Source organism: Trichomonas vaginalis, chromosome II, assembly GCF_026262505.1.
Source record: "Trichomonas vaginalis G3 chromosome II, whole genome shotgun sequence".
Taxonomy (NCBI): domain Eukaryota; phylum Parabasalia; order Trichomonadida; family Trichomonadidae; genus Trichomonas; species Trichomonas vaginalis.
The window spans coordinates 21,869,063-21,894,019 of NC_067204.1; the positions used below are offsets into that span (position 1 = coordinate 21,869,063).

General features: G+C 34.9%; 6 protein-coding genes and 2 pseudogenes across 8 annotated transcripts, besides 7 other annotated features; 6 read left to right on the forward strand and 2 right to left on the reverse strand.

The window, feature by feature from the left end:
- Nucleotides 1-826: 826 nt before the first annotated feature.
- TVAGG3_0587430 (uncharacterized protein) lies at nt 827-1,651 on the forward strand (the record flags this gene model as incomplete). The annotated part of the gene is made up of 1 exon (XM_001303159.1): nt 827-1,651. One exon carries the CDS (start codon nt 827-829, stop codon nt 1,649-1,651), a length of 825 nt encoding a protein of 274 aa, XP_001303160.1.
- Nucleotides 1,652-5,326: 3,675 nt separating this feature from the next.
- Nucleotides 5,327-5,545: a mobile genetic element.
- Nucleotides 5,546-6,491: 946 nt separating this feature from the next.
- Nucleotides 6,492-8,248: a mobile genetic element.
- Nucleotides 8,249-8,402: 154 nt separating this feature from the next.
- Nucleotides 8,403-9,190, forward strand: TVAGG3_0587470 (ribonuclease H-like family; the record flags this gene model as incomplete). Its single annotated transcript, XM_001303160.2, has 1 exon — nt 8,403-9,190. A coding segment is annotated over one exon (788 nt), but the record flags the coding sequence as incomplete, so codon positions are not given.
- Nucleotides 8,403-9,453: a mobile genetic element.
- A 73-nt stretch (nt 9,454-9,526) lies between these two features.
- Nucleotides 9,527-10,628: a mobile genetic element.
- Nucleotides 10,629-10,636: 8 nt separating this feature from the next.
- On the forward strand, nt 10,637-11,368 carry TVAGG3_0587490 (uncharacterized protein; the record flags this gene model as incomplete). Its single annotated transcript, XM_001303161.2, has 1 exon — nt 10,637-11,368. One exon carries the CDS (start codon nt 10,637-10,639, stop codon nt 11,366-11,368), a length of 732 nt encoding a protein of 243 aa, XP_001303162.2.
- A 1,114-nt stretch (nt 11,369-12,482) lies between these two features.
- Nucleotides 12,483-15,613: a mobile genetic element.
- TVAGG3_0587510 lies at nt 12,797-13,419 on the reverse strand (annotated as a pseudogene). The gene has a single exon. A coding segment is annotated over exon 1 (623 nt).
- Nucleotides 13,435-13,836, forward strand: TVAGG3_0587520 (uncharacterized protein; the record flags this gene model as incomplete). Its single annotated transcript, XM_051239374.1, has 1 exon — nt 13,435-13,836. One exon carries the CDS (start codon nt 13,435-13,437, stop codon nt 13,834-13,836), a length of 402 nt encoding a protein of 133 aa, XP_051097198.1.
- On the reverse strand, nt 14,183-14,686 carry TVAGG3_0587530 (uncharacterized protein; the record flags this gene model as incomplete). Its single annotated transcript, XM_051239375.1, has 1 exon — nt 14,183-14,686. The coding sequence occupies one exon, from the start codon at nt 14,684-14,686 to the stop codon at nt 14,183-14,185; it is 504 nt and encodes a 167-aa protein (XP_051097199.1).
- A 508-nt stretch (nt 15,614-16,121) lies between the features above and the next one.
- TVAGG3_0587540 (protein of unknown function, DUF4107 family) lies at nt 16,122-16,376 on the forward strand (the record flags this gene model as incomplete). The annotated part of the gene is made up of 1 exon (XM_001293263.1): nt 16,122-16,376. The coding sequence occupies one exon, from the start codon at nt 16,122-16,124 to the stop codon at nt 16,374-16,376; it is 255 nt and encodes an 84-aa protein (XP_001293264.1).
- Nucleotides 16,377-17,193: 817 nt separating this feature from the next.
- Nucleotides 17,194-19,153: a mobile genetic element.
- A 1,452-nt stretch (nt 19,154-20,605) lies between these two features.
- Nucleotides 20,606-22,175: a mobile genetic element.
- Nucleotides 22,176-22,194: 19 nt separating this feature from the next.
- Nucleotides 22,195-23,182, forward strand: TVAGG3_0587570 (annotated as a pseudogene). Its single transcript has one exon. A coding segment is annotated over exon 1 (988 nt).
- Nucleotides 23,183-24,957: the final 1,775 nt, after the last annotated feature.

A 24,957-nucleotide genomic window follows, 5' to 3' on the forward strand; every position in this document is an offset into this window, starting at 1 on the left:
TTTTGACGATAGGATTGAGAAAGTATATTGAAAAGTATTCAATTTTTGAGGCATGTACGAGTTTTTTTTTAATGTACGAGTTTTCAACCAGACCTTACGTCATCTCTTATAAAAAAATTTCAACATTCAATTACTACATATATAAATTGCCCTGGCTGCGCCCAGAAACGAAAAATAACTACTAAGCCACTTCTGAAAATTCACGAATTCCTTACATGAATTTTTCACAGAAATGACGCAGCCACGGCAATTTATTAAGTAGTGAAATCATAAATTTTAACATTTACTTTTCACGTACACATATATAAAATAAAAAAATAAATAAAAAATAAATTAAGGTTAGTTTTTTAGGACAAACGGCTTAAGGTTAGTTTTTAAAGGTAATGTTTTCGTTAACGAAAGGCGTAAATTTTTAAAAGACCCCTACGGGGTCATGAGCCACTTTGTGGCTTAGGTGAGATCTCACCCGATTTCTCACCTAGCCGCTAAGCGGCGAGACCTTGAGGGTCTGATGTTTTCACTGATAGCTTTCTATGTTTTCATGAGATCCTACGGATCATCTCGTCGCTAAGCGACTTAATTTTCATCATTATTTTTTCCCTTACTTCCTCGTCATTTTCTTTTTCAAGTTTCTTTTTGTAATACCTAATTAAATTACCTTTATTATAAACTTCTTTATTTCTTAAATAGCTTTCGTGAGATTGTTTATTTTTTGCTGCTTTACGTTCTTCATCAGTTTTATATTTTCGAGGTCTTCCGCTCATTTTACAGAAAATAAAAATTTTATTTTTCATTAATTTGATTTTTTATTTTCTACATAAAAGATATGGAAAATATACCTGCTGAAATTTTGAACAAAAACATTTTCGAACTTTCGGAGGAAGAATTGCAAAAATATATTCCTGATTTTGAGAATTTCGAGAATGATTATGAGGACATGTGGGATTATGTGCTAGAAGTGAAGGATAAACATGGGGAGGATGATACAACATTCACGGTTAAAAAGTTTTTGGGTTATTACTTACCAGAAGCGGGATTTATTCCAGAACCACCACCTCCACCAGAAAGGGAGGAAGTAAAACCAAAAAGTGCCGACGATTTCAAATATTTAAACTATGTGAAGAATGTGAAGAGGGTTAAGGACGATAGCGAACTACTGAGATTGAGAGTCGAAAACGATAAATTGAAAAAAGAAAATAGGGAGTTAAAGAATAGATTAAAAGAGGAATTAAAGAAAGAGGTTGATTATAGGATAGATTATAAACATTATCTACAATCGTTTTATAACGAAGGTGCGGAATTTATGGAAAAATTAGAACCTAAGGAGGAAAATAAAATTGATGTAAGAAATTATAAACAGTGGAAAGCGTTAAATTCAGACGATAACCAAAAAACGTTATCGTATGATAAGTGGGATGTGTTTATGCGAAATCCTTATGAAAACGTTTTGGAGTTAAGAGATTTAACATCAACGGGGAGGAAGACAATATTTCCTTTATTGAAAGAATGGATTGAAGAATATTTAGGTCAAACGTCTGCAGAAAATAAATACATGTTCTGCTTTAGGGTTAATTATAAATGGCATTCTAAACCATTAACACCCGAATTATTTAGAGAGTTAAAAGAAAAATTTACTTATGAAAACTTTTGAGACGATACCATGTGAGGTGAATTTTTCCCATACCACGATCGTCCTTTTGAACAGTATGCAGTGGCAAAGGTTGATATTCAGACCTGATCTTTTAGGGGCAGATGCGCTATATATGTGCGCATCTAAAAGTGTAGCAATGAATGGAAAATATTTTTGGACCCAAGTTATTCACATTATAAATTTATCAAAAGTCAATATTTAGATCAAATATTCTTATGCGCATATTATATAGCCTTTATATAACAATATTATATATATAATATATGAATATCTCACAACTTATAGTATGACATCTTATATAACTAATTCAAATATCGAAATATGAATATAAAAATTGTGTCACGATATATTATTGGTGAGTTTATGAATGAGTAGAGTACTATTATAAAGAAATATTAGAGTTTTATTCAAGTTGAGATGTGATTGCGAATGTCTTCTTGTTCTTTCGGCGAATGCAGCGAGAGAATAAGTCTATTGATCATGGTAAGTGCACATATGATGCTATAGTGCACTTATCATGATCAATAGAGAATTCTCTCGAAATTGCACCAAAGTCATCGCAAGTGCATTCTCCAATCACAAATGCACTTGCGATGATTCAAAATTGCGAGTGTCTGCTGCTCCAGTCCAAAGAAGCAGCAGACGCCCGCAATGCGAACCAAAGTTCCTCAGAAAGGCCAAGAAGGGGGCCCTTTCTCGAGGTCAGGACCCCCTTCTTGGCTTTCTAGAGCTGTATTTTAAATGCTTTTGCCGAATCTCAGGGAGAAGCGCCGTGATTTGGAGGATCTCCTGAGATTCGGCAAAGTAGATTGTAAGCGGGGCTATGGCCTTAGCAGAGGTCATAGCCTGTGTATTTCTTTCTTTCAGGGCCGAAATGAGAGGAGATCGTCAATGATGTGGACGATCTCCCTCAAAATCGGCCCTGAGGATGTATTGTGCGGGCTCTGGCCTTTGCTAGGGCCAGAGCTTCGTGTTTGGATGTTCCCAGGGCCGGATTCCTCTCCTGCCGCCCTAGATCAGGACGGCATTTGAGAAAGCCGGCCCTGAGTATTTAAAGCGAAGCCCTGGCCTTTGCTAGGGCCAGAGCTTCGTGTTTGGATGTTCCCAGGGCCGGATTCCTCTCCTGCCGCCCTAGATCAGGACGGCATTTGAGAAAGCCGGCCCTGAGTATTTAAAGCGAAGCCCTGGCCTTTGCTAGGGCCAGAGCTTCGTATTTGGATGTTCCCAGGGCCGGATTCCTCTCCTGCCGCCCGGGATAAGGGCGGCATTTGGAGAAGCCGGCCCTGTGGATTTAAAACGAAGCCCTGGCCTTTGCTAGGGCCAGAGCTTCGTGTTTGGATGTTCCCAGGGCCGGATTCCTCTCCTGCCGCCCTAGATCAGGACGGCATTTGAGAAAGCCGGCCCTGAGTATTTAAAGCGAAGCCCTGGCCTTTGCTAGGGCCAGAGCTTCGTATTTGGATGTTCCCAGGGCCGGATTCCTCTCCTGCCGCCCGGGATAAGGGCGGCATTTGGAGAAGCCGGCCCTGTGGATTTAAAACGAAGCCCTGGCCTTTGCTAGGGCCAGAGCTTCGTATTTGGATGTTCCCAGGGCTGGATTCCGCTCCTGCCGCCCTAGATCAGGACGGCATTTGGGAAAACCGGCCCTGGGGAATGTAAGCGAAGCTCTGGCCTTTGCTAGGGCCAGAGCCTGTATATTTCTTTCTTGCAGGGCCGAGATGAGAGGAGATCGTCAACGACGTGGACGATCTCCCTCAAAATCGGCCCTGCGGATTGTACTTGCAAGCTCTGGCCTCGGGAAAGGCCAGAGCTTCGTAGGGACGTTCTCTCGGGACTGGATTCCTCTCCGGCCGCCCCGAATCAGGGCGGTCTTTGAGGAAGCCGGCCCCGAGGATGGTATGCGAAGCTCTGGCTTTTCCTGAGGCCAGAGCTTGTAATTTTCATTCAAAGCCAAGTTCCTCTCGGATCGTGCCTAATGAGGACGACCGTCGAGGAACTTGGCTTTGAGGAGATGAATTGCGAACTCTGGCCTCGATGAAGGCCAGAGTTTTTAAAGGAATGTTTTGATGGGATGAGCCTATGCTCAGTAAGCTCGTCCCATCAAAACATTCGTTTAAAAATTGAATAAGAAATTATCGTATGCATTGAAAAATTAAAACAATAAATATGAATAAGAATACTATATAATAAGAATATGATAAAATAAACATAAAATTGAATAAAAATTTCAAAAAAAAATCAAAATTTGAAATTTGAAAGAAAAAATAACAATTTTGATATGAAAAATAGAGATTTGAAAAAATCTAGATTTGAATAGTATGAGTATTTAGAATCTTAATAATATGGCATTCCAAACGGGAACCGCGGTTGGTTACCATGGATTTCCGTCACCGGTCACATTTTAAAGAGTTTTTAAGCCTTATAAAAATATGCTTTGTAAATCATTTTTTGTAAATCGGCAAAAATTTGGTAATTTTCTTCAACTAATAAATCTGCGAATAGCATTTATAATACAAGAACAATCTTTTAAAATGCGTTTGATTCATTTTTGTATAATTTCATATAGGCACATATATTCTTCCGGGACTTTCCGTGATTTTACCGTAAAATCATTAGTTTACACCAATTTTCCCGTATTTTGAAGAGTAGGTGCCAAAAGTGCTTACTCTTAAACAACCGTCGGATTTCCGGGTGAAATCGTGACACACTTTCGTCTTTCGTAGGCAGTGGTGGTTGTTACAAAAGGTAACTTCGAATGTAGCGTGAAATCTGCAAAAAAAATTCTGAAATTTGAATGGAGAACACAAAAATTGAATAGTTTACGTCAATAAAAAAGAGAAAAATGAAGCCAATGTGTCTCGAACCTAGGACTTAGAGCAGCAATCCCACTGTTTATAACATTACACTACATGCATCTCTCACCTCAGTGAATGAGATCAACTATATGATAACTTTTTCCCCATTATATTCTTGTGGAAAAGTGACAAATAGCAACTTTGACCCTCTCTCGTATTTTGAATAGTTTACTGCACTTTTTCGTAAAATTGAGTTACGGGAATCCGCAAAATTTCCGGACCTCATTTTTCATAGAATATAATAATAATATTTGATAAAAAGATATATTATTTATATTTTTGATTTTTGAATTACGGAAAAAGTGAATTGATAACTTGATTTTTTTATATGGTTAATTTTTCAAATGATATTATGAAGATCTAAAATATTAAAAGTAAAAAATTGAATTACGGAAAAAGTGAGGTCAAAAGTGAAATAAATTTGCAGAACAATTTTCATTGAAATAAGCTTTATTTTTCATTATTAATAACAATGCAAAAAAAATATTTATCACGGGTTCAAAATTTAAAATTAAATATTTTAATAATTTACATCTTATTCTTTATTTTATATTTAACCCGTGAAAATATCATTTAAAAATTGAATATATTCAAAAAGCTTTATTTTTATTATGACTGCATGGGATCCTCATGTATATGATGAGTGGATTCCATTTAAGAAGACGAAATATCCACCAACTCCTGAAACATTGGAAACAAAGTGTGGAAAAAATGTTTCACTACGATCGGCTATTATGAGAATGAGCCTAATCAATCAGACAAAGGAAGGCTCTTTACATACTGTGCCGAATGTAGTGAAACATTAGTTCAAGGGCAGTTCGTGGAAACAATAAGAATTACCGAAAAAGTGACAAAACATCAAAAACAGGGAGGGGGTCTCAATTTTTATTACTTATATTATTTTACAATATTTATATAAATACTCTTTATAATATATTTTACTATAAAATTATACCTCAAATTCAAATATTTAAAATATTATTTACATAATTATCTCAAAATTATATTTTTATATATTATTTTTCATATGTATAAATCATATTGTTGCATGCTAAGTTCGGTCAACGATAGAAATTGAGTGGAAATTAATCGTCGAGGAAGTACGATTATGTAAAGTAAAAAATGTTGTGGGATTTTTAATATTATATATTATTTTATAATAAATTTTTTTGAGTCATTTTAAGAAGCACATATAATTTTTTGAATTTAAAAATTAAAGTAGTGTCAAACGAATTTATCACTTAATTTAATACTCAGATTTCTTAAAATTAATGAAAAAAAGGTTTTCTGAGAACTTTTGAGAATGGTTTTCAAATTCCATTATTGAAAATATATAGGTATTGTATGAAATTCAAACTCTATATTTATTAAAATTCTAAATTTTTAATAAAATAACTTTCAGAGGAATATGATTTTGAATGGTTGATTAATAAGTATAAAAATGTCTACGATTTTAAGGAGGGAATTGTTCCTTATGAGGTATACATCATAACTATATACCTCATAAGGAACAATTCCCTCTTGATAGCTGGGAAACTTTCTCTGAATAACTTATCATTTGGAGAAAGTTTCCCAGCTATCTATTAGGAACTAAAGGCTGTGAGGCACTAATATATAATCAGTGCCTCATAGCCTTTAGTTTGTTATTAAAAACGAGAAAACTTGTTCGAAATGATAAACAATTTCGAACAAGTTTTCTCGTTTTAAGGAGGGAATTGTTCCTTATGAGGTATACATTATAACTATATACCTCATAAGGAACAATTCACTCTTGATATCCTGGATATTTTTGAATATATTTTTTTAATTAAAGTTCTCAAAAGTATTATCAAAAGTGATTTTTTAAAAATATCTCCAATTAATTAACTAATTAAAAGTATTATATTTTTAAAATTAAATAGTTTTTCAATTTTTTTGAAGGAATTGAGATACTTCCCACGACAATAAAATTGAGAGGTTTACATTATGACTGATCTTAGCATGCAACAATATAATCTATATCTATGCAAATCTCATCTAAAATTTTTTGAAACAAACCGCTACCATTTTATAATGGTCCATCTTAAATTCATCATAAATTCTGGTACATGTTAGTACCAGAGTCTTCAAATCTCAAACACTCTGGTACCAACATGTACCAGACGCGAGTTTCCAATGCCCTCGTACGATTTTCTATTAAGATCTTCTTGAATGAGAAGGTCTTCATAGAAACTCGTACGAGGGCTTCTCTTTTAAATACTCTGGTACCTGCTGTATCGGAGTCGACTTTACAGCCCTTTCCCCAATTTTGAAGCTGGGGAAAGTTTTCAAGCAATGAAAGGGAAGCTCTCGCTATGAGGTGAAAATCTAGAATTTTTACCTCATAGCGAGTAATCTTTTGTTAATTGCTTGAAAACTTTCTTCAAATTATCAAAATTTCGAGGAAAGTTTCCTTGCTTCAAAGTAGAGATGGAGCCCTTTGAGCCACTGCATATAGGTCAGTGACTCAAAATACTCCATCTCTACTAGAAATCGCCAAAATTTGGGTCGCAATCTTTGAAATGCGACGCAAGTTTTGGCAATTTCGCGAGGGACTTGCTCCATTTGGTGCATAGATTCACACTCTATGCACCAGATGGAACAATTCTTTCGCTGACAGCGGGAAACTTTGTCTGAATAGTTTAACATTCAGACAAAGTTTCCCGCTGTCAGAGAGGGAATGGAAGGGTAAGAGGTATATATTCATAATGTATACCTCTTACTCTTCCATTCCCTCAAGAAAGTTCAAAAACTTGGGTGCAATCAGAACTGATTGCACCCAAGTTTTTGAACTTTATATAAGGAATTGTTGGCTATGATGTACTGATCATGAATCAGTACATCATAGCCAACAATTCCTTCGCAAACAGTGGGAAACTTTGTCTGAATAGTTTAACATTCAGACAAAATTTCCCGCTGTCAGGGAGGGAATTAGAGGGTGGGAGATATATAGATAGACTATAAATCTCTCACCCTTTAATTCCCTCAAGAAAGTTCAAAAACTTGGGTGCAATCAGTTCTGATTGCACCCAAGTTTTTTGAATTTTGTATCAGGAATTGTTGGCTATGATGTGGATAGCCGCTGCCAGACCAAATGAATTAACCGTTGTGAATAACGTTTCTGAATCTTTATTTAAAAAGATAAAATATCACGATTTTGGCTGCGTTAAAATCAAAGAATTGATGTTTTTGTCAAAAATCTTTTAGAAGAAGTTGCACCCAATTACTTTTATCGTATTAAAAACGATTTACTTCAAACAGGTTTTATTCCTTCAATTAGAATTCGCGAGCCTCGATTGACAGATTATAAAACAAAATTGAAAAGAGAAGTTCAATCACGTTTATACCAAGTATTAAATTTTGTTCAGAATCAAGAAGCCAATTTGAATCCATTAAGATTTTTATTGGAAAATGCTGAAGAAAAACTTTCTCAAATAAATGAGAAGATACAAAATTCAATTACATATTTAAGATCGTTTGAAATTCCAAATGAATTGTTAGATACGTATATGTTAGAAATTAATGAATTTTGTTATAATTCTCCAGATTATATTTTAGAACATTTCGAAGAATTTTTAGAGGATTTCAAAGAAAAGAATAATTTATTAGACTAAAAAATTTATTATTTTTATTTATTGTGAATTTTAAATTGTCACTTTTTAAGTGTTACTCCCTATTGAAAGTGTCACTTTTTGGGTGTCACTTTTTCGGAAATTCTTATATACTCTTATGAGAATGAGCCTAATCAATCAGACAAAGGAAGGCTCTTTACATACTGTGCCGAATGTAGTGAAACATTAGTTCAAGGGCAGTTCGTGCAATGCATTAAAAAAAGCAGGAAAAATGATTTTAAAGATCATAAGTGCAAATTTTTACTCACAATGCCCAACTACGTTCCTGCTGAGCACCAAGTTGAGAATACTCCGCAAGCAGTTGGCTCTGGTAATGATCCTTCGTTAGAAGAGATCATTGCCAGGCTTATTGCGAGCCTAGATATAAGCCTTTATGCCACAATGAAGCCAGCATTTAAAAGCTTCCTAGAGAGCTTCGCCAAGTGGCTTAAAAATAAAGTCAATCGCGAACAAGGCATCAACTTTACAATCCCAGACATTGAGTTCACACGGCGCGGTGTCAGAGAGGCATTGATTACTTTAGGCAAAACAGACTCCCCTCGGGGCCTAAAGTTCTGCGAGGAATTCCGCATCTTCTCAATTTCCCTGGACTGCGGAACACACGGCAGCTGTCATGGTCTATTCTCTTGTGTGTGCAATCCAGGCAAAACAGATCGCCACCAATTCTTCGACACAACAATTTCGACTAATTGGACATACGAGGACTACCATACGTGGTTTGATTCTCTTAAGGTTAATAAAAACCACGTAGCTGGAGTAGTCGGAGATGGTTTGCCAGCCCAGGTTAAAGGACTCTGCCACTGGAGGCCAGAAGGAGCCCTTTTCCCTGGCTTACAAACCGTGTACATTCGTTGCCTTAACCACGTCTTGAACAATGCTATTGTCCACGCACGTAAGCAATGTCCATTGTTGAATGAACTGATGAATAGAGTTCACCAGATTATCATTATCTTTAAGAATCACGATATGAGAGCGAGATACAAGATCAGGGTTCCATCAATCCCGGAAACTCGCTGGCTATACATATATGATACTCTGTTTTTCATCTTTGATAATCTGGAAACAATTAATACTGCTTTAAGAAGTGGAGATCTCCCACTATCCCTTTCCAGAGCTACACGTGAACAGTTACAATGGACACGTGATGGAATTCCTCCACTCTTTAAAGATGCTTTAATGATATTCAAGCCATTAAAGCAACTTCAATTATGGCTGGAATCCAACAAGTCCATGGGTGCTTATGCATTCCTGATGATACAACAGTGCCAAGGGATGTTGGATGAAATGGCAGGAAGATTAACGCCAGATGGTGAAGAGATTCTCCGATCAATCACTACAATATTCAAAAATGATATGAAAGAATATGGTAGAATTCTCGTAAACGAAAAAGAGGATTTGACGCAGTCAAATCCTCTCTCTCTCAAAAAGTGGACTTTACATGGCAAATTTCAAATGCATGTAAGGTCCACTTTGATCAGTTTCAGGATGGAATTGGAGGCCATGAGGTACTGACATTGCATCAGTATCTCATAGCCTCCAATCCCTTCAAAAAATGGGAGAAACTTTGGTCGAATAATTTAACATTCGGCCAAAGTTTCTCCCATAATTAATGAGAATGAAAGGGTAAGAGGCATATAGGGTCACTATATACCTCTTACCCTTTCATTTTCATTTGGAGGTCAACAAACCCGGAGTTAATTGCAAACAATTAACTCCAAATTTGTTTATGTTAAGGAAGGAATTGGAGGGTAAGAGGTACATAGTATGAATATGTACCTCTTACCCTGCAATTCCTTCTAGAAAGTTCCAAAACTTTGGGTTAATTGCAAACTATTAACCCAAAGTTTTGGAACTTTCAAGTGGAGATGGAAGGCTTTGGGTATATATTAATACAATATACCTCAAAGCCTTCCATCTCCACTACAAATGGGAGAAACTTTGTCCGAATAGTTTAACTTTCGGACAAAGTTTCTCCCATCTTTCAATGTAATTGCTACCTGTGAGGTACTGACTTGAAGTCAGTGCTTCACAGGTAGCAATATCCAAAAATTTAAAAACATTTTATCAGTTCGTTAGAGAACTAGAGCCTCCTAGGTACTGAACCAGAATCAGTGCCTAGGGGACTCTAGTGATCTATATAAATCTGAGAAACTTTGAGGAAATTGTTCGACATTTCCTCAAAGTTTCTCAGCAATTTAGCGAGGAATGTTCGTTATTGTGTAGATATTTATAATATATACATGATAACAAACATTCCCCGCTAAAAGATGTAAAATCTTATAAGAAATAATTGCAAAAGAATAACAAATTGCAACAAATTTTATATGAAACTGAACCTTATGAGGTAGTGATTCAAGATCACCGCCTCATAAGATTCAGTTTCAATCTCAAGTATCTCAAAAGTAAGGCTCTATTTTTTGCCATGTAAAGTGTCACTTTTCTGTCAAACTGTTTTTATCGTTTTCGTTTACAACAGAATAGATTTGCTTCGGTTTGCTTTCGGCTTTACACCGTTAGCAAGGAAGATCATCAGAGACAAGAAGGGTTTTGGAGGAAAGACAAGCTATCCACCTATAATGCAGTTGAAAGATGTGCAAGTCCCAACGATTCCTTCCCTGAGGATCATCAATCGCGAGATCACATTTGAGAAACTCGGTGAAATCCTTGAAGAAGAACGAACAGAACGTGTTGACGAGGTAGCCGAGCATGATGAAGAGATCCAGCAAGCAGAAGAGGAACAAATGCTTAACGACGATCATGCAGCCGAAACAAATGCCGATGGTTCGAGGAATTTCTTGGTCTGGGATGTTGTAGATGAAGAGATAAAAGATCTATACACATTCATGATAACAATCCTCAGACAAAGAGCAATTGCCGAATCAACAGTTGATCCAACGATCAATAAAGACGATAGAGCCAAGGAATTGATTGATGCTTACGATTTCTTCATAGAGCAAGATGATTCCCATCTTATAAATGGTCATCATCTTGCTCAAAATGATGGCAAGTTTTGGTACATGAATGGCATAAAGCAACTAAAAGCAATAAGACCAATTGGAAAAAGGATGATGTCACTTTCGTGCAGTGAAGCAGATGTAGAACGTGTAATATCTGAATTGCGAAAGACAAGAAATTCAATGAACGAATCATGCAAAGAAGAATATGTAGCATGCCGCTTCTTCATCAAGTTGAATGATGATCAATTTGATATTTGATTTTGTTTTTTAATAAAATTTATTAAATAATTTGTTTTAAAAAGTATATTTTTATTCGTAAAGATATTAGACAGAAGGTGGCCAGCCTAATGTCTATCAATCTTTAATATTAGTAGTAATTTCCCGCATTTCTGAATGATGATTGATTAGCTTTGTTGTTATTGATGTAAAACCGGATAAGTATTAAATAATTATATTAATCTTGGCCAGGGGACTGCTGATGGCCAGTCAGCAGCGGCCACTATGAATCATTATAATTATTTAATACCTAAATTGAGGTAAAAAGCAATAAGACTTGCGAGCCTCATGCCCCTACCTCATATAAATAGAATCACACTTTAGTGAATCAACATCTATAAGAATGAAGTGTTTTGAAGCTGAAATAATATTGAATAGAAATTAATTTTTTCTGAAATTTTGAATGAAATTATGGGAAATAAAAAAATTACTAAATATTGTATTCATACAAATATATTATTTTAAAGGAAAAATAGATGCTGATAGAAACGATGAAAATTTTGAAAACTTTACAATTAATTTATGTTCGTTAACCACAGAGCTTGCAATCCAAAGCTCACGTTAGACAACAAGAGTCATGAAGTCTCATACTAAGGGATATCCAACATATATTTTAATAATCTAATGTTTGTGACAAATATTGGGAAGAAACGTTTTTCCCGAAAAATAATCGTCTTTTGATGTTTTTCCCGAAAATCGTTCCGATCATGACGATAGACCTCCAGGAATATGAAATATTTGTTTTTGTTAAATTCTATGTATGCAATTAATCAGGGTATACCTTGAAGTTATTAGATCTAAGCAGATGAAGGATCTTTGTTTTTATATAAGATTATATAATTTGATTATATTGATTTACAATGTAAATCTGTAATATTTTATATAATTTGTTGTTTTGATCCATTACACAATATTGAATTAGTTCAAAACTCTATATTAATATGTTTTGATTGCGCATATTCATGATAACAGAATTTGTAATAAAATCAAGGTTAAAATTTAATTACATATACTATGGAGTTATATATTATGTGAAGTAAATAAGATAATATAAGAAAATAAAAAATTATATAATTATAAAAGATCAAAAGAGTCTAAAATATTAAATGCAACAGCTTACAAGAGAACTCAGAGCTAAAAATATAAAGTATGAATGTTATGTATTAGGTCATGAACTTTGGTTGTTGCTGTTTGATGAAACAAATGAGTTAGTTATGTCAGTCAAGAGAACAGAAAAATATTGTGTTAGTGAAAAGTGCACCAAGTCAATAAGATTAGGTTTGCATTATGAAGATGAGTTCGATACTGTTGAAGAAGTTTTGGATAGATATTACAAATTGCTAACTTGAAATTTTTTTTGACTGACGGCGCAAAGCGTCAAGATGGGCTCAAAGAGCCCTCCTGACTGCTTTAATTTACTAAAACATATTTCAAACAAAGCTTATAGTCAGTAGATAGTTTGTATACTCGTTCGAATATTTATACTTAAACTCAACTCCTGTAGTTCCTGGTGTTTCAATGATGCGGATGTTACCTATTTTCATGAATAGTGGAGTTTGACCACAGCATTCGATTTCAGGGTCGAGATAGTCAATGACACATTGTTTCCCTGTTATTCGTGATATAACATTTTCAAGGTCCTCCTTTGTTAGAATTATTTGGTTCTTGCTTATAAGATTTGTCAAAAGCTTCTTATCGTCTTTGAGTAAAATTGTTTGGTATAACTGAAGAAGGTAATGGTCTACGTTATCTGAAGGATTTGTTTGAACATTTGTGTAAGGATTGTCGTTGGCTTCTCTTGAAAGAATTTGGTCCAGTGGTGGATACTCTAACTTAACATCTGATGTAGCGTTAGCGTTTGAAGCTGAGTTTAAATTCACCGACTTAAGTTCTGGTTCTTTTTCTTTCAAACACTCTGAACTATAGTTCTTTATGACAATATTGTTTGTCGTTCGTGAGTCAACATTTGCTGTTGGTTCAATTGGAACATTAACGGCACCAGCTAAGATGGATTTGCTTCTCATTTCATACATATAAAAACCTTTTATATGTATGAAATGAACAATATACTCGACATGGGTTTGAATGTAAAGCTAACGAATGAAAATACTGTTGAATTCACTGAGACAGGAGCTGTGTATAAAGATGTAGAACTACTGAACAAAAGAGCTAAGGGAAGAAGCAGGAACATGAACAAAGGGTGGAAGCCTATAAAAATTTATGTCAACGATGGCTCAGGAGGTTCAAACATAAAGTATGCAGAAAGTTATAGAGTTTATGCTCTCAAAGGTGAAAAGCCTTCATTTAAGAACAGCTATTCTAACGCATATCCTCAAAAGCTAACGGATGGGGAAGTGGATGATATGAATGACAGCAAAAATATTAACAGAAATGGCGACAGAGATGCATGGAATTTGTTTACCATCAGTCAATTGAAGGTTAAACTTTAAAACAATGTTGGTCGTTCCCATGGAATATTTTTGACTTTAATGGTATTAGTCATGATATGAATCTCAAGGTATGAACGAGGAGAGATGAGAGACTTATATGCTTCCCAAATTTCTTCAAAAGGTAATGTTATACCTGACTGTTTCCAAATGAGTTCAATATCATAACGTGAGAAACCTTGAAAGATAACGAAGTCAGTTATGAGACGTTTTATGTTTAAAGCAAGAAAACGCCATGTTTGCATAAGTATTGCTACAGTTAAATGGTAATGTCTGACTTTAGTTATGATGTTAGCTAATGGTGAGTCTGGTTTTGACACTAAACCTTTACCAGCGAAGTCGTCACAAACTAATAAAGTGTTTGATGGATATTTTTGAAGGGGTATTTTGAAAGTTTTGACAGAATGTAGTTTGTAAGTCGTTTCATATCGTAAACTCCTGAGTATTGACGTAAGTGGTGTTTGTCAATAATTCTTTCCATCTCCTCAGAAGTCTTTTGCATTCCTGACTGTATAAATTCAACGATGGCATAATATTTCCTCTTACGTCGAATGTAACGTTGAAGAAATTCAATGAGTTCGCTATCTGGAACTTTAACGACAGATGCTTGAACTTTTGACATGAATGTTTTCGCTGTTGAATCCATAGAGTCTGAAGTTGCTGATATAATGATTTGGTCATAGTAAGAGTCGTTTCCTAAACGCTCTGTTATGAGTATATGACGAATGAGGTTAAATGTCTTACCTGAACCCATCTTTCCACAATAGAAATACACACCATTTGAACAGAATTCATAATCTTTGCTGAAAGGAAGAATAAGAGAAGAGTTAAGTATGTCTGTAGTTTCATTCATGTCTTCATCTACATCATGTATTAAATGCTTCATTTTATCTCCATTAAAAATGCAAGTCAGAAATATTCAGAACATAGCACCGAGTCTAACTGACAAGAGTATAAAGATATACTATGAACACGTTATGATGAAACCAACCAAAATTCAAGAAAGTCAGTATACTATGAATATCCAAGACACTGGGTAGAGTATGTAGGAGGTGAGAAAGCTATTGAAATCAGACAGGTTCGAAGTATTCCAGCAGGAAGAACAATATTATTGAAGAACTTTAATGTTTTGAGATATAATGATGAAACAAAGAAGCAAGATAGTTTCCCTGTTGCTGTGTATGTGAACCTAGACACAGGAGATGACATGAAAGTTTTTAACACAAAGCTTCAAACGGTAGTGAGAGAACAACTTACTGCGGAAGGACATCCATTACCTTCAGAAGTTACCATAGCATATAATTTTGAAACAAACTCAATAGATTTTAAAGTCGTCTCTGCAAAGAAGTCAGGATTTACATTTAATGAAGCAGATGTCTATTCGAATGAAAACTTCAAAGCTATTGCATGGTTAGATAATGACGATTGCTTTAAGAAAATCTTTAAATTCAGTGACTCAACGATGTCAATAGATGACCTTCGTGGAATGTTACCATCGACGTTTACAGTAGAAGGTTCAGCAGGATTGCTTACAAGTTTTTCAATTGGTGGCATTTGGTCTCGTGAGAACATTGTTATAAAATCCAGTATAAGTGAATTTGCTGAAGAATCTATATTATGTCTTTCAAACTATATGTATTCGCCGCCGAAGCATTATAGTATAACAAACTTTGTCAGTAAGTTTAATATAAGACTTGTTGAACCTTCTTCAATGAAAGATGTTGTGCTACCTAAAGATGGAAAGGATGGACTCATTATTGAGATGATTTTAATAGCATATTAAATGAGCTTGTTCTTGAAGGTCATTCATGATGAAATAATTGTTGTAGAAGATGTTAGCAATTGTTCAGACATTTTGAAGCGTATAGATGATATAAGAAATAAGTTAGATAGACCGCAAAGCGGTGAGGACGAAGCCCGGAGAACGCTTTGTTTCATTGACTTTCTCCAGTAACGAGAACTTTTATGAGATAATATTGAAGAGAGATGATTTTAATATGGTGTAAATGGTAGCTTGGGCAGCTTTAGGCGCAATGGGAACAAAAGCATTAGCATTTGGAGCAAAAGCACTTGGAGCTTATGACGCAGTAAATAAAATGAGTGGAGGAAGAGTTTCGAAGACATTAGATGCAAATAAAGGAAAGATTGGAGGCTGGGTTGCAAAGAAGTTAAGATTAAATAAAATAGGGCTCATAAATAAAGCATCCAATTTGGTTGCGACTGAGTCAGAAAATGCTTTAGGAAAGGACGATGAGTTTGCAAAACATGCAAAAGACTTTAATGACCAGATGAAAGGTGAAACAATGCATTTAAATAGATTCGATGGAACTAAAGAAAATGTTTCTTCTCCACAACTTCCACCAGTAGTTCTTCCGTATGGTCCCTATGGAATGTATGGAAACCCTTACGAAAGACCATTTGACCCATTGACTGGTGGAAGTAACTGGTATCATTATGGACGAAGAAGAAAGACAGTCAAGTTGGAGACGGACGTAAAGAAAGCAACTAAAAAGAAACCAAGGAAGAGAGTTATAAAGCAATGAGAACGTTTATGTTATGAGAAATTTTTAACGTTAGTTTTATTTTTACTGAAAATTTTTATTTGGATGTAATGACAGAACAAAAGCAACTCATTCGAATTCCACAGTATAACAAACATACATTTAAACATTTATTCTTCCTTCCTGAGCATAACATGTTCTTTCAAATACATCCGAGACCAGTTGACTTTTCATTGACTGTGTATAAAGATAGAAATAGTTATATCATTAAACCATACGATGACGAAGGTAAGTTATGTAAATTGTACGTTAAGAAGTTAGAGAAAGTTTATGGCTTCAAGTATGACTACAATATGGTTAACACTGATGATGAAGATATTGAGGAAAATTTATGAGAACGTTAGTGAAGTCGTTAGTGAGAACGTTAGTGAGAACGTTTATTTTTTTACATTAGTGAGTTCGTTAGTGAGGTGAAGTGGTTGGCGGCTTTGTAAATATTTAAGGTTAAGTTAGTGTTGTCGTTTGTGTTGTAAAATATATGTTAACGGTTTTGTAAAGTGTCAAATTCACAAGTATTGCGTATGGTGGAACGCAGTGCCACCATACTGAAGAATTGTATACTAACTCATTGGATAGCTATACCTTGGACTCTGACTTTGGTGGGCTATGGTGTTTGGCATTCTCTCTCACGCCGAGAGGAAGGTTCTACTTCCATAGAAAGTTTGTTAAAAACGAAGAAGTAGAAGATTTGGCCGATCCCTTGAGTTCCTTTCAAAGTGAGCATATTCCTGATAAAGCTCCGGCAGAAGATTTACAGGACATTTACATGGATTCTATTTTTGAGGAAGGTAACACAAACGAGTATATAAGAATTTCCGAAAAAGTGACACTTTCAATAGGGAGTAACACTTAAAAAGTGACAATTTAAAATTCACAATAAATAAAAATAATAAATTTTTTAGTCTATTAAATTATTCTTTTCTTTGAAATCCTCTAAAAATTCTTCGAAATGTTCTAAAATATAATCTGGAGAATTATAACAAAATTCATTAATTTCTAACATATACGTATCTAACAATTCATTTGGAATTTCAAACGATCTTAAATATGTAATTGAATTTTGTATCTTCTCATTTATTTGAGAAAGTTTTTCTTCAGCATTTTCCAATAAAAATCTTAATGGATTCAAATTGGCTTCTTGATTCTGAACAAAATTTAATACTTGGTATAAACGTGATTGAACTTCTCTTTTCAATTTTGTTTTATAATCTGTCAATCGAGGCTCGCGAAATTCTAATTGAAGGAATAAAACCTGTTTGAAGTAAATCGTTTTTAATACGATAAAAGTAATTGGGTGCAACTTCTTCTAAAAGATTTTTGACAAAAACATCAATTCTTTGATTTTTAACGCAGCCAAAATCGTGATATTTTATCTTTTTAAATAAAGATTCAGAAACGTTATTCACAACGGTTAATTCATTTGGTCTGGCAGCGGCTATCCACATCATAGCCAACAATTCCTGATACAAAATTCAAAAACTTGGGTGCAATCAGAACTGATTGCACCCAAGTTTTTGAACTTTCTTGAGGGAATTAAAGGGTGAGAGATTTATAGTCTATCTATATATCTCCCACCCTCTAATTCCCTCCCTGACAGCGGGAAATTTTGTCTGAATGTTAAACTATTCAGACAAAGTTTCCCACTGTTTGCGAAGGAATTGTTGGCTATGATGTACTGATTCATGATCAGTACATCATAGCCAACAATTCCTTATATAAAGTTCAAAAACTTGGGTGCAATCAGTTCTGATTGCACCCAAGTTTTTGAACTTTCTTGAGGGAATGGAAGAGTAAGAGGTATACATTATGAATATATACCTCTTACCCTTCCATTCCCTCTCTGACAGCGGGAAACTTTGTCTGAATGTTAAACTATTCAGACAAAGTTTCCCGCTGTCAGCGAAAGAATTGTTCCATCTGGTGCATAGAGTGTGAATCTATGCACCAAATGGAGCAAGTCCCTCGCGAAATTGCCAAAACTTGCGTCGCATTTCAAAGATTGCGACCCAAATTTTGGCGATTTCTAGTAGAGATGGAGTATTTTGAGTCACTGACCTATATGCAGTGGCTCAAAGGGCTCCATCTCTACTTTGAAGCAAGGAAACTTTCCTCGAAATTTTGATAATTTGAAGAAAGTTTTCAAGCAATTAACAAAGGATTACTCGCTATGAGGTAAAAATTCTAGATTTTCACCTCATAGCGAGAGCTTCCCTTTCATTGCTTGAAAACTTTCCCCAGCTTCAAAATTGGGGAAAGGGCTGTAAAGTCGACTCCGATACCAGCAGGTACCAGAGTATTTAAAAGAGAAGCCCTCGTACGAGTTTCTATGAAGACCTTCTCATTCAAGAAGATCTTAATAGAAAATCGTACGAGGGCATTGGAAACTCGCGTCTGGTACATGTTGGTACCAGAGTGTTTGAGATTTGAAGACTCTGGTACTAACATGTACCAGAATTTATGATGAATTTAAGATGGACCATTATAAAATGGTAGCGGTTTGTTTCAAAAAATTTTAGATGAGATTTGCATAGATATAGATTATATGATTTATACATATGAAAAATAATATATAAAAATATAATTTTGAGATAATTATGTAAATAATATTTTAAATATTTGAATTTGAGGTATAATTTTATAGTAAAATATATTATAAAGAGTATTTATATAAATATTGTAAAATAATATAAGTAATAAAAATTGAGACCCCCTCCCTGTTTTTGATGTTTTGTCACTTTTTCGGTAATTCTTATTGTTTCGAGCATATTCCTGATAAAGCTCCGGCAGAAGATTTACAGGACATTTACATGGATTCTATTTTTGAGGAAGGTAACACAAACGCTGTAATTGATGTAACAGATGAAGGCACATTTCGTAGAATTGTCGAATCTGATGATCAACTTAGGCTTACATTGCAAGATGTACGCGAGGATAATCATCAGACTGCCGAAAATGATCTAACAGCAGCTAAAGATTACCTCAAGCGCATTTTGGTTCAATTCCGATTGAACAAAAGACAAAAAACGCTTGTACTCTCGTTATATAATACGTTCATCAATAAGGAATCAGACATCTTTGAGAACGATCTGATGGACGAGGCACAAAATTATGCTTGGGAAGAGATCTCGCATAGAATTGGAGAAAAATCCATCCTTGCGGAAATAGCATTACGCTTGTTATGTTCATCTCCTTCGGAGGCAACATGTGAACGTAATATCAAAGCACAAAGGTTAATTTTGAACGTTAGGCGGTTAAGATCCAAGAAAAACTTGTTAAATAGCCGTCATATCTTAATGGCAACTAAATGAAATAAACATTTTGTTATTATTTATTTTTCAATATTAAATAGCCATTTTCTTCACAAATATTTCAATGTGTTTTTACAACAATTTAAAATTCAATAATTTATAATGAATCGTTCTCTTTCATTAAACATTAATTAAAACCTCCGGTCATGAATATTTTTTGTTATTATTATTTTGTAATTTAAAATCTAATAATATATAAGAGTAATATTTATTATTTTACATTTTAATTCGTTATGATAATCTTTATATTTACAATTTTTAAAGCACCGATCCACAGATAATATAGTTCAGTGGTAAGAGTCATAGTATAAGCCTTAAGTTCCCCAGTTCGACTCCAGGGCCTTTTCGCTTTTTTTCTTTTTAGATTTTTTTCTGAAGTTTATTTTTAAGGTTCTCGCTGGCGACCCCCCCGTTCACCAAAAAAAATTTTCGCTTTTTGCTGGCGACCCCCCCTTCGCTCGATATTTTTTTTGTGAACGGGGGGGTCGCCAGCAAAAAAAAGATGTCAAAATTTATCCCAAAAATTTTAAAAAAATCGAAGAAAGTGCATCCCAGGGATTATAAAATTTAAGTTTTCACATCTCTAACAAAAAAAAAAAAAAAAAAAAAAAAAGGTATTGGGGCTTCCAGGGCTGCGCCCCTCTAGCCCCTGAAGATGTTTAGTATAACACCAGGTCCCTCGGTCCCTCGGTTAAACCAACTTCTCTGAAAAAATGAGACAACATGACATTTTGACAACAGTCCAGGAAGTCTTAACAAGATAGAATATGAGAGAGGTCCTATAAACCGGAGAAAGTCTCATATAAACATCTGTCAAAAGCCTCTTTTTAACTTCACTTAAAATGCCACGTAAGCTACGTAAGAATATACGTAAGAGGAAGAGAGCATTGAAACATCCAATAGGAGTATATAAGAATTTCCGAAAAAGTGACACCCAAAAAGTGACACTTTCAATAGGGAGTAACACTCAAAAAGTGACAATTTAAAATTCACAATAAATAAAAATAATAATTTTTTTAGTCTATTAAATTATTCTTTTCTTTGAAATCCTCCAAAAATTCTTCGAAATGTTCTAAAATATAACCCGGAGAATTATAACAAAATTCATTAATTTCTAACATATACGTATCTAACAATTCATTTGGAATTTCAAACGATCTTAAATATGTAATTGAATTTTGTATCTTCTCATTTATTTGAGAAAGTTTTTCTTCAGCATTTTCCAAGTTTTTGAACTTTCTTGAGGGAATTAAAGGGTGAGAGATTTATAGTCTATCTATATATCTCCCACCCTCTAATTCCCTCCCTGACAGCGGGAAACTTTGTCTGAATGTTAAACTATTCAGACAAAGTTTCCCACTGTTTGCGAAGGAATTGTTGGCTATGATGTACTGATTCATGATCAGTACATCATAGCCAACAATTCCTTATATAAAGTTCAAAAACTTGGGTGCAATCAGAACTGATTGCACCCAAGTTTTTGAACTTTCTTGAGGGAATAGAAGAGTAAGCGGTATACATTATGAATATATACCCCTTACCCTTCCATTCCCTCTCTGACAGCGGAAAACTTTGTCTGAATGTTAAACTATTCAGACAAAGTTTCCCGCTGTCAGCGAAAGAATTGTTCCATCTGGTGCATAGAGTGTGAATCTATGCACCAAATGGAGCAAGTCCCTCGCGAAATTGCCCAAACTTGCGTCGCATTTCAAAGATTGCGACCCAAATTTTGGCGATTTCTAGTAGAGATGGAGTATTTTGAGTTACTGACCTATATGCAGTGGCTCAAAGGGCTCCATCTCTACTTTGAAGCAAGGAAACTTTCCTCGAAATTTTGATAATTTGAAGAAAGTTTTCAAGCAATTAACAAAGGATTACTCGCTATGAGGTAAAAATTCTAGATTTTCACCTCATAGCGAGAGCTTCCCTTTCATTGCTTGAAAACTTTCCCCAGCTTCAAAATTGGGGAAAGGGCTGTAAAGTCGACTCCGATACCAGCAGGTACCAGAGTATTTAAAAGAGAAGCCCTCGTACGAGTTTCTATGAAGACCTTCTCATTCAAGAAGATCTGAATAGAAAATCGTACGAGGGCATTGGAAACTCGCGTCTGGTACATGTTAGTACCAGAGTGTTTGAGATTTGAAGACTCTGGTACTAACATGTACCAGAATTTTTGATGAATTTAAGATGGACCATTATAAATGGTAGCGGTTTGTTTCAAAAAAATTAGATGAGATTTGCATAGATATAGATTATATGATTTATACATATGAAAAATAATATATAAAAATATAATTTTGAGATAATTATGTAAATAATATTTTAAATATTTGAATTTGAGGTATAATTTTATAGTAAAATATATTCTAAAGAGTATTTATATAAATATTGTAAAATAATATAAGTAATAAAAATTGAGACCTCCTCCCTGTTTTTGATGTTTTGTCACTTTTTCGGTAATTCTTATTGTTTCCTTTTTAACTTCACTTAAAATGCCACGTAAGCTACGTAAGAATATACGTAAGAGGAAGAGAGCATTGAAACATCCAATAGTAAAACTAACACCACAACAACAGTTGCAACAACAAATGCTGAATGACCCCACTATGTTGCAACAAATGTCAAGCAATCCTATGCTTTTAAACCGAGTTGTTGGTGCACAGAGTGGAGGTTTAAGAGCGGCACTTTTAGCGAAAATGGCAGGCTATGGTGAGCTGCAGACGGAACAGCCTATAACCCTCAAAGTCAAATGAATTTGAGTTCACTCAAAAATCAAATAACAGATGTCAAAAAGTCAAACATAGACATACAGAAGCAAATAAGTGAAAACGAAAAGAAACTAGAATATGACAGACACACAAAGAAACTCAATGAGTTAAACGTAGAGAAAAAGAAGAAAGAAGAACAACTGAAAGAACTAAGTACAGAGGAATATGCGAAAAAAGTGTCAGAAAAAGCAGCAGAAGTAGCAAAAATGGAACAAGATGTCATAAATTTGAAAAACCATACTACTCAATATAAAATACTGAAAGATGAAGAGATAAAACAAAAAGCCCTGAAGACATATATGGATAGCGATGAGTATAAAAAGGAAGTTGAAGCAAATGTAAAGGCAGAAAACTTTTACAGTTGCAAAACCAAACCGTACAGTATGAAAACTTAGCACAAGAAAGTAAAATAACGACGCAGCCATGCAAAAGGCAATGAAAAGCGCAGAATATATAAAAGCTAACAATGACTGGTTAGATGCCCAAGCCAACGCTAAAGCAGCCCAACTCATAGGGTCAATAAGGACAAAAATACAAGCGGATGAAGACAGTTCAAATGAAGCTTTAACAAATGCTGACTTTAAGAACGCCTTCGAAGCTCTTCATAGTAAGGTGAAACAAGTGAACGACTTCTCATCTGGAAAGAAACTGAAGTCTGAAGGTTTCGACAAAGAGTTAAAAGAAGTAGCACAAAATATGACGAAAATAACAGATGCAGCAACGAGACAGGCAGTTCAAAGTGCCTATGACGCCGTTAGAGCAACTGTTGTGAAAAGTCAAGAAAAAGAGTTACAACAGACCAAAACAGACCTAGTAAATGCTTTCTTAAGAAACGAAAAGTCAGGTAGGACATTACGCTGCAGATGGAACATATGTGCCAGCTGGTGGAATTTATATACCACCAAACCCTCCAAGAGAAGCACCTGCACCAGGACTACCTAGAACATTTACATCGTCACATGGACACAGACACAGGCATGCACCAAAACCAACACAACAACCAACAGTTCAAAAACCAGCACAGCAACCAACAGTTTCAAAATCCAGCACAACAACCAACAGTTCAAAATCCAGCACAACAACAACCACAAACAGAGCAAGGACATAAAAGAAGTAGAGAACAAGGAAACCAAGAATTCTTAAAAATGCTTAAAGAAGAGTGTGGTTTCCCAGATAGTATTGACTTTAGTGACAGATATTAAAGAAGCTATTGGAAAGTTCAAGGATGGAAATACTGACCCGAACCTATTTAGCTTTATGGCTCAGCACCAAAACGGATATAATCTCAAACCTGGAAAATACAAGCTCGCTAAGGGATATGATTTAATAGCATATCATCCAAATGACATGGATGAATTTACTCCGAGATATTTGATGTCAGAGCTAAATGACAATTCAACTTTCGTCATGAAACGCGTAAAAAATAGAGACGGAACGAAAGAACAAAAGCTTATGAATGCGGATGACGTAGATAGGGAAATTGTTGAAACGGTCTCGGAATATATGAAATGCCAGCAGATGAGGTACAAGAAACTCCACAGGAAGAAGTTCAGATACAACCAAGCATGGAAGAAATAGTTCAGCAACAACAGCTAGAAGAGCCTGAAGGAAACAAACAAGTCCCTCCTTTGGAAACTAACTTCACAGAACCAGATGAAGATTTGGAACAGCCGAAAAATCTTGACCCTCAACAAGAGTATGCGGAGAATATGGAATATTTCCAAGAGTCTAAAAAAAAAATTCGGCTGACATAGTAGAAGAATATCGAAAAAATGTTTGCGACATACAAAAGACTCCAACACCAGATGAAAATATTCAGCATAGAATGGAAGTACTGAAAGAAAATGTACACAAATACAACAACCCTTTTTACTTACGAGCATTTAACGTTCAATCTTCGGATGAACTCGGTGAAAATAAAAGGTTAAATTTCAAGAAAACATATAGAAATGAAAACATTGTTTAAAGTTCATTCAGAACCTAACCAAGATGGAAACAAACCTACTTTTGTTTCTGCAGACGATGGAACTACAATGAGATGGGGTCATAAAGCTAACCCGGATAGGTGGTTCATAAACTTACAACCTCAATTCCAAGAAGTTGTAGACGCAATGGAAGTCAATGGTGAACGAGACATAGCTGGTATTTTAAGCGCGGCTTTAATGCCATTGAAAGATATGAAAGATGCAGATATTTGGACCAGTATTGAAATGAACATGGCTGATGAAATATAACACCTGACGTTCTAGAACATTTATCTCAAAGAACTACACAGAACCATAAAGATGGTATTTGGTGAAGAGTTTAGAAAGAAAGTTAGGGAGAGAAGGAAGAGAACCTATTGTACATGACCTTGCAAACGAAAGTTTACAAAATGTCATAAAAACTTACTTTGCAGACGATGAATCGAGAAGGGATGAATATTTAGAAAACTCAAATGGACAGTACCAAATGAAATGTTAGTATTGAAAAACATGTTCCTTGACA